This window comes from Aedes aegypti, chromosome 3, assembly GCF_002204515.2.
Source record: "Aedes aegypti strain LVP_AGWG chromosome 3, AaegL5.0 Primary Assembly, whole genome shotgun sequence".
Taxonomy (NCBI): Eukaryota; Metazoa; Arthropoda; class Insecta; order Diptera; family Culicidae; genus Aedes; species Aedes aegypti.
The window spans coordinates 301,599,694-301,612,191 of record NC_035109.1 but is presented as its reverse complement, the minus strand read 5'-3'; the positions used below and the strand labels follow the sequence as shown (position 1 = coordinate 301,612,191).

The 12,498-nt window shown below is 39.9% G+C and overlaps 1 protein-coding gene across 3 annotated transcripts in view; it reads left to right on the top strand.

Moving 5' to 3' along the window:
- The window catches only part of LOC5563881 (protein CBFA2T2), a 377,408-nt gene that overhangs the window by 329,648 nt on the left and 35,262 nt on the right, over positions 1-12,498 (top strand). For all 3 annotated transcript variants that reach the window (XR_002502708.1, XM_021855228.1, XM_021855227.1), the window contains exon 3: positions 4,999-5,444. Coding sequence is in view for 2 of the 3 variants with exons in the window: in XM_021855228.1 (XP_021710920.1) it covers positions 4,999-5,444 (446 nt within the window). In the remaining variant the exon portion in view is untranslated. The remainder of the gene's footprint in view (positions 1-4,998; positions 5,445-12,498) is intronic.

Genomic DNA, 12,498 nt, shown 5'->3' with positions numbered 1-12,498 from the left:
ACACATCGAATCATTCGTTCCAGCATAAGATGGCAGCGTTTCACCACATGATCCACAGGATGCAGACTCTACCCCTCAGCGAACACGGAAAGACCAAGGAACTGGAATATATCTACGAGACGGCAAGGATTAACGGATACAAGGAAAGGACGATAAAAGCTATCATCGACAAAAAGGAAAGACAGCGAATTCGGAATGCTTTGACGACACTAACCCCTATCACCGAACCCATGAAGAGAGTCTCCATCCCATACGACGTACACATCAGCAAACAGCTCCGCCCAAAGCTAAGGAATTTCGGAATCGATTTGGTATTTTCCAGCAGAGACAACCAACTTAGAACTTCGTTAGGCTCTACCAAGGATCCGGTAAACACACTAAACAAGGCTGGTGTTTACAAAATCAGCTGTTCCCACTGCAGCAAGGTCTACGTTGGTCAAACAAAGCGGTCTCTCGAGGTTAGATTCAAGGAACACTTAGCGGAAATAGGAAAAGCTCAGAAGACGATAGACAAGGGGATGACATACGATTTCAAATCTAAGGTGGCAGAACATATCTTTTCAGAAGGACATACAATTACGACGGCCGATATCAAAATTTTGAGAAATGTTTCTTCTCCTTGGAAACTGGATGTGGCGGAGAGTCTGGAAATTTGCAAACAGGTACCTACGACGCTACTCAACAGAGACAACGGCAACGGCAATACATGGCTATTCAACTTGGTACCTACTAATCGTTCCCGTGATGTACCTTTCAGCATTTAAAGTTTCAACAAAAGAGGGATGGAATGTACCTAAAGCTCATAAATTTTAAGTTTAAAAAAAAAAATAATAATAATGGGTAGGGAAATACGTTTATACCTAGTGTTAATATATAATGTGTGCATACGATGGTTTTCTTCAAGTCGAGTCTAGTACACGACACTGAAGACGGCCTTACAGTTGAGGTCGAAATACGCGTATCTGTCAAAGGATACAAACTCTAGTGGAATTAAATGGTATAGTACTAAATTCGGTTTTTTCATCTACGTAAAAATACGGTTCCTTTGATTGTGTTGTTTTCGCTGTACTGTGAGCAAATGCCAGAATTGTACGGTCAAAAGGAATTGTGTTCATATGTTTGGGGTGAATTATGATGAGGAACAATTAATTTTAAAGGAAATAAGTATATTCCATCATGCTAAAGGAATGGAGGGAGATGCCCGTAGATCTATATTTTCTAGTAATACATTTTATTATAGCGTTGATGTTTTGTGTTTCAATACATCAAAGTGAGCCGTAAGTTGTGAGACGAATCTGGAATCGGTTTGTATCAGCATCATTCACTGCAATACTGGGAAAATTGCAGTTCTAACTGATCAATGCTTAATACGATGGATACTAGCACATCACCCTATCATAAATGTGTTCAAGAAATTACTTCAAAAATTTTTGAAGGCTTACATTCAGAGTTAAGAAAATTCCTTCTGGATTAATGCCGCAAAATAATCAAGTTTTTTATTTTTCGCCTAACAATTTTCAAATGTGATGAGTATTAGGCGTTTTTAAGTAGCTCACCCAATGTACAATATTCCACATGCCCAACTGTTTCGGGTGCCACTAGCAAGAAAATGTATGATTTATCACTTCCATCGGCTGCAGTACGCCCTGGGGGTGGGGAGTTTGCCTTTGCGCTTCAGTGGGTATGTCTGCAGAAATAAATCCTTCTCGGAAATGCAGTTTGTCTGTCCGCCCGGTTCGATAATCCTTCTCATCGCATTCATGTTTGTCCATCTTGAGAGGACATCCGAAGGTTCGGTTGGATCCAAGTTTTGAGTGAAGAATGTTTGCTTGTGAGTGTTGTCAGCATTCCCAGTTCTGTACACATACTCACTCGTATATGTAGGTAGAGCAAACAAACGCCAATCAAAACTCGTCCCGAACAAATTGTTGATGTTTTTGAAGCTTATCCTTCACGAACATATTTCCTGTCACAATAGATTACGATTGAATCTAAAACTGGTGCCTTGTTACAGTGGCAATGGCCACGGTGTGTCTGAAACCGTTAATAACGAAAAAAAGCGAGCATCAATTCTGCACCCATCACTCGAAAAATATACTCTTCGAGAACTTGAAAATGTGTTATCAGGGAAAATAAAAATTGTAGTGATTTAAAAATTTAGAACGATTTTAGGATTTTATTTTTCATGTGTAAAAATCCCGTATCATTCGCCGTTCATAAACAAATCTTATAACAATCAATTTACATTCAGCATTAAAAAAGTGTGATATCTAAATTTTAAAACATTATGTTTATGGAATCGAAACTTACATTGGTTTGTGTATTCAATACCATATTCCTTTCGTTTATATATACGCCCATGTTAAATAGAGGATTTTATCTATAACAAAACAAAATTTGTCTTTGAGATTGGCACTCGACATTCAAAAGATACAGCTTTTCAGCACCTTCTTGTTGAAATGTAATAGCATTTTATCGAAGGAAAGCCGAATCACCCTACTTCAAAATCTTGCACCAGAAATTATATAAGAAATCTTGTGCTTTCATCAACGAAATGCCTTCAAGTTCACATGGAAGATGCTTAGATATCACATCTTTTGAATACGAACTTTATAGGTATTTGATTCGTTAAAGAAATAGTGAATTATGCGGGTACAGAATATTTTTCAGACATGGAAACACTCCTTGAAAATAATCCTAAATCCTCATACCACTCTCACTTTCATTTTCCTCGAGAAACATTCCAAATTCACAGAGAGGATGCTAGGATGATGAGTGCAGAATTGTTGATCGATTTTTTTTTCGGTAATTATGATCTCAGACCCACCGTGACGACTGCTACTATCGGTTAGTGGATGGAGAACCTATGTGCCAACTCATCGCCAATGGCCAGAAGTGGAAGAAGATGGACGTCTTGAACTGGTCCTAGAAAGGCCAGATGATGCTTGTGCGCTCGAATGTGGGAACTGGGAACGGTGGAGAAAGCGAACCCCACGAACGAAGGCAATATTATCCTTCCTCCAAACATACGAAATTTATGATCGAATAAGCGAATGCCGCAGCTGCGACATTTCCGCAAATTGTGCTTATCGTATAATAGTCACATACCCAACAGCAGCAGCAGTAGTAGCATCAAATAACGAAGCAAGGTACACGACACTTTGTGTAGTTAGCGCTGGTGGTGGTTGTGGTGACGTGGCGCGGCGGTCGGTGGCAGTAAAGCAACAACAGCCAGTATTCAGCTCTCGTGTCTCAGTCGGTTCGCCGCTGGTGTTGGAATAGCAACACGAACGAAACATTTTCGATTTTATCCGAGCTAGTGCCTCTCGTTTCTGGGGGATCGAACGCGGAAACGGGGACGGATATCGGGAGGAAACGCTGGATGCATCCGGCTAATGGATGCCGCAATGATTGGCAATGGCAATGATTTTGAAGCCTGGGACTGAGGTTGGCCGGGATTTGACGAGAGTGTTCAATCTGTCGTTTTATTGATAGCTTGGGAAACGTATTATTCAGCATCCTGGGTATAAATTCTAAACGGAACTGATGTACGGGCAATAGCGTAGGAAGGATGTTATCTTAGAGAGGATCTAAATGTTTCTTCTTTTTCCTGGCATCACGTCGCTACTGGAAAAAAGCTTCGTGTTCTTAACAGCACTTCCACAGTTTTTAATTGAGAGTTTTCTTTGCCAATAAACCAGTTTGCAATTTCTTTATTTGAAATCGGAAATGATCTTTGACCGGCGAGATTCGAACCCGCGCATATTATTGCTGATTGGTTACGCGTATACCGCTACTGCTATTTGATACCCCCATTTTGCGTTTATTAAATCTATTACAAAAATCCTGGTTACCTCTAAAGTTCTAATTAGGGTTTGGAAATGAGTGTTATTGAATAGGTCATATTCGATGAATCGTGATACGTTAAACGTCAAGACTAATAGTTTTAAATTATTATCTTACGTTACAAACTAGAATTCCAAGCCTTTCAAACTTGTATACATTGGAACTGGCATTGTTGCCTTTCATCTTCATCATCCATGGATTGTTTGCCTCGAACTGTCTGTTCTGTCACCCCCAACAGAGCACATGCATATCAAACCAAATGCACGTCCCGTGGGTACGAAATTCTCCAAAGGTAATCTACCTCTGAAGTGAGTTTGATTGAAATTTCAATTAATTTCCCGTTCACTCGTCTTTCGTGTTCCGACCGCGTGCGAGTATGCCTTCCCACTTTCACCCAATTCGCTTTCCCAACTACAGTCAATTCTCCCTTACTCGATATTCCGTATCTCGATACGGACCATAGTAAAAGTTAGTTTTCATGGCTACCTCGATGGTCCCTTGGATTGCATTTGCACTGGTTTTGTGTTCTGTATCTCGATACCTCCCTAACTCGATGGTCCCTTCAATATAGAGTTAAGGAGAGTTGACTGTACTGCTCTTCCGTTATACGCATAATTGTCTTATGTTATCTCATTTATTCAGTTAACATCTAAACAAATAACACTGAATATTGATGCAATTTCACGCCACACGATTCGTGGCCAAATCTATCTATTAGCGATGGGCGATTTTGAATCGATGTTTCAAACATCGTTAATTTTGTTTCGTTTTCTCGATTATTTGAATCGATGTTGGAGACATAAAAAATCGGTTTAATCGGTTTTGGTCTTCAGATTTTTGTTTCTTTTTGTTTACCGTGTGTTTCTAATGAAAGCATATTCTTTACATTAGGACAACGGATTTATTTAAATTTATCACGAAACTGATCACTACGTTGTTCGGTAGCGTATTTTGGAACATGGGACAATTATGCATATAACGATAGTGTTGTCGTAGGGACCAAGGTACCTCACAATGCTTGTCACTTGTCACTAGCATTAACTCATTATTTCCCATCCCATGCACTTCTAGCTACTGCTCCCGATTGCTCTTGATGTATCTTCTGACCCAACTCTTCTCCATTCTTCCATTTCTCCCTACCCCAAAACGCAGGCAAGGAGCAGTGTCGAACGCCAGATTCACCGGAAGGAGCCCGAGTAGTGGCACCACGGTCGCCGATTTCGCCTCAGGTGTCACAGCATCACAGCAGCCTGGTTCCCCAGCCGAGATCCGGCGGTGCTGGAAGTGGCACTGGGTCATCATCACAAGTCGCCAGCCGCAACGGGAGCTCATCGCCACCGGGTGAAGCTCGGGTTCTGAACGGAAGCGGTGGAGGGGGTGGCGGAGGAGGAGGCGGTGGAGGCAGTTTGGGATCGATTACGCCTCCGCCTGTCATCACTTCCGCTTCGGCTGTGGCAGCAGCAGCAGCCGCAGCGGCACAGCAGGACACAGCCAAGCTGCTCAAGATACGACGCTTCCTTGGCGCACTGGTGCAGTTCGGGCAGGACACCAATGTGGACATCGGGGACCGGGTGCGTTCGCTGGTGCTGTCATTGGCGGTAAGTTTTCGTTTTTGCGAGTGTTGTTTTCCCGCGACAGGTAAAATCCACACATGGTTTTATTCTTTTTTTTTAACATTTTGGTAACTATCATATTACATTTCATTTACCGTAGTAGTTTAGATTTTTTACAAGTGAGTTGATTTCACATGCTTATAAGAGAAAAAACACTTTAAATTTACGTAACCTAATCACCTAAATATATAGCACATTTGCAGCTAGTCCAAATTGATACAGCATACAATATGGCCGGCTTAAAATTTGTTTGAAGATCAAAGGCATGTTCTTAGGACAAACTCTTAATATTCTGTTAATAAGTGGATACCGACATTTTATATATTTACTACATTTGCGTTGAATGCCCTTAATGTGATTTTGAAAGTTAATTTTTTATCAAGCATGAGCCCTAGATACTTAACTTCATCTGACCAATCTATTGGAACTCCTATCAACGTGACAACATGTCTACTTGCAGGTTTCAAATAAAAAGCTTTTGGTTTATGTGGGAATATTATATGTTGAGTTTTGAAAGCATTAGGAGAAATCTTCCATTTTTACAAGTATGAAGAACAAATATCCAAACTTTTTTTTTGCGATCTACTACAGATGACAGGCAGACTTCGTCCTTTGACGGAAAGTCTTATGTCATCCGCAAAAAAAGATTTTTAACGTCCCTGAGGTAACTCAGGTAAGTCAGTTGTGAAAATATTGTATAATATTGGTCCCAAAATGCTGCCTTGAGGAACAGCAGCTCTTACAGAAAGTCTTTCAGACCTGGAGTTCTGATAACTAACCTGAAAAGTACGATTTGACAGATAACTTTGAATTATTCTAACAATGCATGTTGGAAAATTAAAGTTTTTAAATTTTGCAATCCCAGATAGCCGAGGCGGTAAACGCGCAGCTATTCAGCATGACCATGCTGAGGGTCGTGGGTTTTCGTGAAGGAAATTTTCTCGATTCCCAGGGCATAGAGTATCTTCGTACCTGCCACACGATACACATGCAAAAATGGTCAATCGGCAAAGAAAGCTCTCAGTTAATAACTGTGGAAGTGCTCATAAGAACACTAATCTGAGAAGCAGGCTTTGTCCCAGTTGGGACGTAACGCCAAAAAGAAGAAGAAATTTTACAATCAAACCTCCATACCAAACACTATTGAATGCTTTTTCTATGTCTTGAAGAGCAAGACCAGTAGAATAGCTTTCAGATTTGTTGGAACTGATCGAATTTGTTACACGTAAAAGTTGATGAGTGGTCGAATGCCCATGGCAAAAATTGAATTTTCGTTGATGTGGACCATCATTCTGTTCTAAATGACCTTTTCAAAAAGTTTACTGATGGAGGAGAGCAAGCTGATTGGGCGATAGCTGGAATCTTTTGCAGGATTTTTGTCCGGTTTCGAAATCGGAACAACTTTGGCATTTTTCCATTTGTCAGGAAAATATGCCAACTGAAAACATTTGTTAAATATATCAACTAAGAAAAGCTACTTTCCGGAGGTTTCTTGATAAGGATGTAAAAAATTCCACCAGCGCCAGGGGCTTTCATATTGTTGATATATTTTTAGTAATAGTTCTCACTTCTTCCAAATCAGTCTCCCAGGAATTTTCGAAAATGTTCTCTTGATTGAGAATGTTTTCGAAGTCCTGAGTAACTTGATTTTCAATTGGACTAGTAAGTCCTAAATTGAAATTGTGCGCGCTTTCAAACTACATAGCAAGTTTTTGAGCTTTTTCACAATTAGTTAGTAATAATTTGTTATCCTCTTTCAATGCCGGTATTGGCTTCTGAGTTTTTTTTTTTTTTTCAAAATTTTAGATAATTTCCAAAAGGGCTTAGAGTCAGGGTCCAATTGAGAAATTTTATTAACAAAATGTTTGATTCTTAATTGTGAGAAACGTTTGTTCATTTCTTGCTGCAAATCCTGGTATACCATGCCCACACAGTTACGGATCACCCACAGTGACGGATCACTTTGGCGTTCAACATCGGATAACTCACTCAAAACATAAACGTTGACGTAAAACATATTTTTCCCCTGTTACACTATTTGTCTTCTACCATTTGTAATGTTAAGCACAACCTTCAACCACTAAATAACGATGTATTGACAAATCTTTAGTTGGTACCACAAAGCTTTCATTATATGGTCGTTTTCTGTAAGAAGTGCCGTCAGCATTCATAAGCTCTCACAGGTGCTAAAATTCAAATGTTATAGCATAAAGCATGCTCGTTCGCTTCGATTTAGTATGAATTCTTCTTTGGCAAACATTTTTCTTGATTGTTGATTCTAAATACCGAATATTAGCACTTCTTACTAGTGATCCATAACATGGACCAGGAAATGATTGTTTACCACGGTTATGGATCACTTCCAGAGAATGAAGATTTCTGCCATTATAAGCATTGGATTCAACATTTTCAGACAATAGCACTAAGGATTAAACTAATAAAAGATCATGGTTTGTCAATTTCGTTTTTAAGCAGACAAAAATGAGTAGAAAACTTGGTGTGGAGCGAAAACAGTTCATGTCTCAGTTACTACAATGTAGTATCACAAAAAATGGCTTTTTACCCTTGTTTTCAGCTCTAACACTGCTATTTTTTGCAGTAGTATGTGACACATTATTGACTTTCGCTAAATCATGCAATACAGATGCATTGAGTTGAAAATCTCTTGATTTTGCGCACTGATCCGTAATATGTCACAATTTGATCCATAATATGAAAATTGATCCATAATATGGTTTTCAGAAACCGATACAATTTTTAATTTTTATGTAATCCTGTGTAAATATTACACTCAAAACAGTTTACTAACCGAAGATCCAATTTGAAACGATTCAATTCGTGCTTTTAAATTAAAATTTTACGTTTTCCATGTCGTTTTATTGAATTTTATAAGTTGGACTCCACACTATTTGATCCATAACTGTGGGGTCATGGTATAATAGGATCACGAGCGCGTTGAAATTAACTTCTCCTCCCGTTTTTAAGACGGATCAAAAGTTTAAGATCATCGTCTATAATCACGGATTCAAATTTTACTTCACATTTTGGTATTGCAATGCTCCTGCCTTCAACAATGGAATTTGTTTAAGTTTCAAGAGCATTGTCAATATCAAGATTTGTTTGTAAAGGAATATTGACATTAAGATAAAGTCAATAAATGTTTCAAAAAATAATTGAAAGTGGAGCTGATAGGATTGAGAATCGCTTCATGGGATATTTGAAATGTAACAGGGACATGGTCAGAATCAAAATCAGCATGTGTACCTAACTAATTGACTACAAAGATGACTAGAGTCGGTTAAGACCAAATCAATCGTAGATGGATTTCTAGAAGAGGGAAAACACGTCTTGAAGAGCACTCATCAAATAAAATTCTGCCGTTGGAATTACTTTGAGAATTATTCCATGATCTATGTTTGGCATTAAAGTCACCAATGACAAAAATTTTTGACTTATTGCAAGTCAATTTTAGCAAGTCGGTAGACGGAGGGGTGGAGTAGGAGTTTCCTGTGGCGGCAGGGTTTTTCCATTTGATTTGAAACAATTAAAACGGGGACTGGTATTATGAAGAGGGGAGGAGTTTGAATTACCTGCTACGATATTTTCAAAAGATTTTCCTTGGGTAGATACAATTAAAAAAATCGAACGGCTACCCGACGGATTAAAATTAGTTTGTGAATGATCATGATTATAATTTTCCTTCTGGGTATGATTCTTAATAAAGCGATCGTTAACTGAAAAATGAGCATTGTTCGAAACTCTACCAAGGAAATTCCGGAAACGACCGTTATCGTAACCAATATTATCGTTCATCTTCCTGGCACGAGCCTCGATGACTCGCCTACGAAAAGGGCAAGCCTAAAAATTATACTTATGATTGCCCCCGCAATTTGCGCATATGAAGTTATCGGTATCTTCCTTCACTGGACAGACGTCCTTAGCGTGAGAAGAACCTCCGCAAATCATGCATTAAGCATCCATGCGGCAATTTTTTGTACCATGACCACACTTTTGGCACCGACGGCACTGAGTGGGGTTCTGGTAATTTCCTCCAGGTTTCTGGAAATGTTCCCATGTCACACAGACATCGAACAAAAGTTTTCCTTTTTCTAAAGCTTCAATATTGTTTAGATCTTTTTTGTTAAAGTGAATAAAATAATATTCTTGTGAAAGCCCTTTCCGAACAATGCCAGATTGGGTTCTCTTTTCATAATGATTACTTGGACTGAGGAAAATCCAAGTAAATCATTTATTCCATTTTTGATCTCTTCAGGTGTCTTCTAGTCACTTGAGAGACCTTTCAAGACAACTTTGAACAAACGTTCAGTTTTGTCGTCATAAGTAAAACATTTGTGCTTCTTCTCTTCAAGATGTTTGAGAAGAAGTTCGCGATCATTAAGAGTTTCCGACAAAACGCGACAGTCTCCTTTCTTTTCGATTTGGAAGGAGACCTTGGTTCCCCTAATGGAGTTCAAGATCTCCTGCCAAAATCCTGCAAATTCGGAACAACTGACAACGATAGGCGCTTCCTCACTTGAATCAAAGAGCCTGCGCTAGACACTGCTTCGATTTGGTGTTCAGAAAATTTGTCTAGAGCATCAAACTGATTGCTCATTTCAATGCAATTATCAACATTATCCATTTCACCCTCGGAAGAAAGCGCGCATTCCGGAGAAATGCCCTTTCTTCAATTCTTTGCACGTTTAGTGATAGTTTTAAACCCCCCCCCCCTTTTTGGAAGGAATTTGTGAATTCAGAGATTAACCCTTCCTTTTGTTCGTAGTTGCAACCATGTTTAGTGAATAAATGAAAGAAGACGTGACCTATTGACCACCTTCCCAAGACGGTGTCCAAGAAGGATTACCATCGCTAGATTTTGCTAACGGATCCAACGAAAAATCGAAAGCACGAGTCCAAACATGGATCGTATAGGGATCAATAGTAGAAAAAAAAACAGTATTGAAAAGTACTGTTTTAGTAGCACTGATAAGTACCGTTTTATATTTTAGCACTGAGTATTACTGTTTTATTGCTTTAGGCAATTTTCAAAAACTTCCAAGTGCAGAGAGAATTCGTGTACGCACAGCACGAAGGTACGGTGCACACTGATCCAGATCTGCTAAAGAATAACAACGCATTGGATTCGAGGTAGAAATTCAAGTTTGTTTAAGGCTCAAGAATCCATCATTCAATCATCAGCAATCATCAAAAATGGAAAACCAGTTTTTTCGTTCAATTTTTAAGATATCCTCATGAAAATCTATCATTGTATTATAGATAGCAAGTGTAATGCAATGATAGATTTTCAGGAACATTTCTTCAAATTTAATAAAAAAACTGGTTTTGAAAATTTGTAAAACGATGATGGTTATTTTCCTCTTAACGTTACTTAGGTGTTGCCCCCCTCGACAGATGCAGCTATTTGCTACGAAGGTCAATGGTTGTCCCCAATGGAGGCGTTGAACACTTTGCATATTACTGACAGACAAAACAGGATGCTCAGGAATTGTAGCGTGGCGTAGGACTGTCAAAGGAAAGCCGATCAGTTCGTTTCCAATTATATAAAGTTGAAATTCGTATCCTGGGGATACCCCCTGGCGAAAAGCAGCGATATCCCGTAAGTTACCACAATGTCCCAATGGGGGCAATACTACTTACTGTTGAACTGCATTTGGCTGTTTCTCAATGCTTTGTTGCTTTGTCATCTTGCATGGGAAGAATACAAATCTTCGAAATGGCTCGGCGAAATGAGCCGTCCTTTTAACGTATGGTGACAACCCTCGTATTCCCATCTGGACCAGGTAGAACCTCCGTAATTCTTCTAAGCTTCCACTTGAGCGGTGGAATATTATCTTCCTTCAAGAGCATTATTGTTCCGATACCTAGGTTGTTTTTTTTTGCCGTGTCCACTTGTTTCGACTCTGTAGGGTTGCTAGGTAGTTAGTAGTCTGCAGTCTGTAGTTTGGACTAGCTGCCATCTACTAAGCATGCCTCCTGGTATCTCACTGAGACTGGGTACAGTTACCGCAGTAAGTGAACGGTGAATGAGGAAGTATCCTGGAGTTAGAACGTCCAAGTCACGCGGATCATTGCTCGGAGTAAGTTAGCTTCAGTTGAGGCATGCTTCAATCAGCGTAACAACGGTATGAAATTCATCAAACTTTATCATCCTATTTCCAATCACTCTCCGCATATGCCCTTTCAGCGATTTAACTGCAGCCTCCCAAAGACCACAAAAATTTGGCGATCTTGCAGGTATAAACTTGAATTCGATCAAATCTCGAGCTGCGTCGGATGACACACGTTCCTGGAACTGTTGACGTTAGAACAATCAATGCAACTCATTCAGCTCTCTTCGAGCAACGACAAAATCTGAAGCGTTGTCACAGAATATTATCCCAGGCCTCCCACACTTAGCTACGAATCGCCTGGGCACAGTAAGATCCAGCCTCGCTTGTGAGATCCATCACGATTTATTTACGTACTGCTTTGCAGTCCAAGCACACAAACAGGCACACATAACATTTTATAGGAGCTCCTTTTCGGGTAGCCGGACACAACTCGAAAGGGCCACAATAATCAACGCCTACACGTTGAAAGGCAAGTGCTGGAGATACTTTTTCCAACGGCAAATCGCCCAATATTTGTTCATGAGCATGTGGCTTAGCTCGCGTTGGCACAGGATGCAGACTATGCAGCTTCGACGATGGTCGCACTTCATTCTTAGCTGCAATATCTGACAAATCCACCGGGAAACATTCCGATTGGGCTAGCTGTACCAAGGTTGGCAAGGCTAAGTCATGCTCTTTTGCTGACAGTAACCCAAACATTCTCTGGCGTCCATGCGGTCAGATGAGGCGTAGATTGCTTCTTCCTTTTGCTGAGGTCTTCTAGAGGTGCAACCGTTGACTTCGCCATCACTAGATTGACTGCTATTTCCCCATCTCAACTAACACATCGAAGGTAGATTGTTGCTCCGTAAGCCTTGTCGCAGAATCCTTGAAATTCATACAAAATCACATCCCCCAGACATTGCATC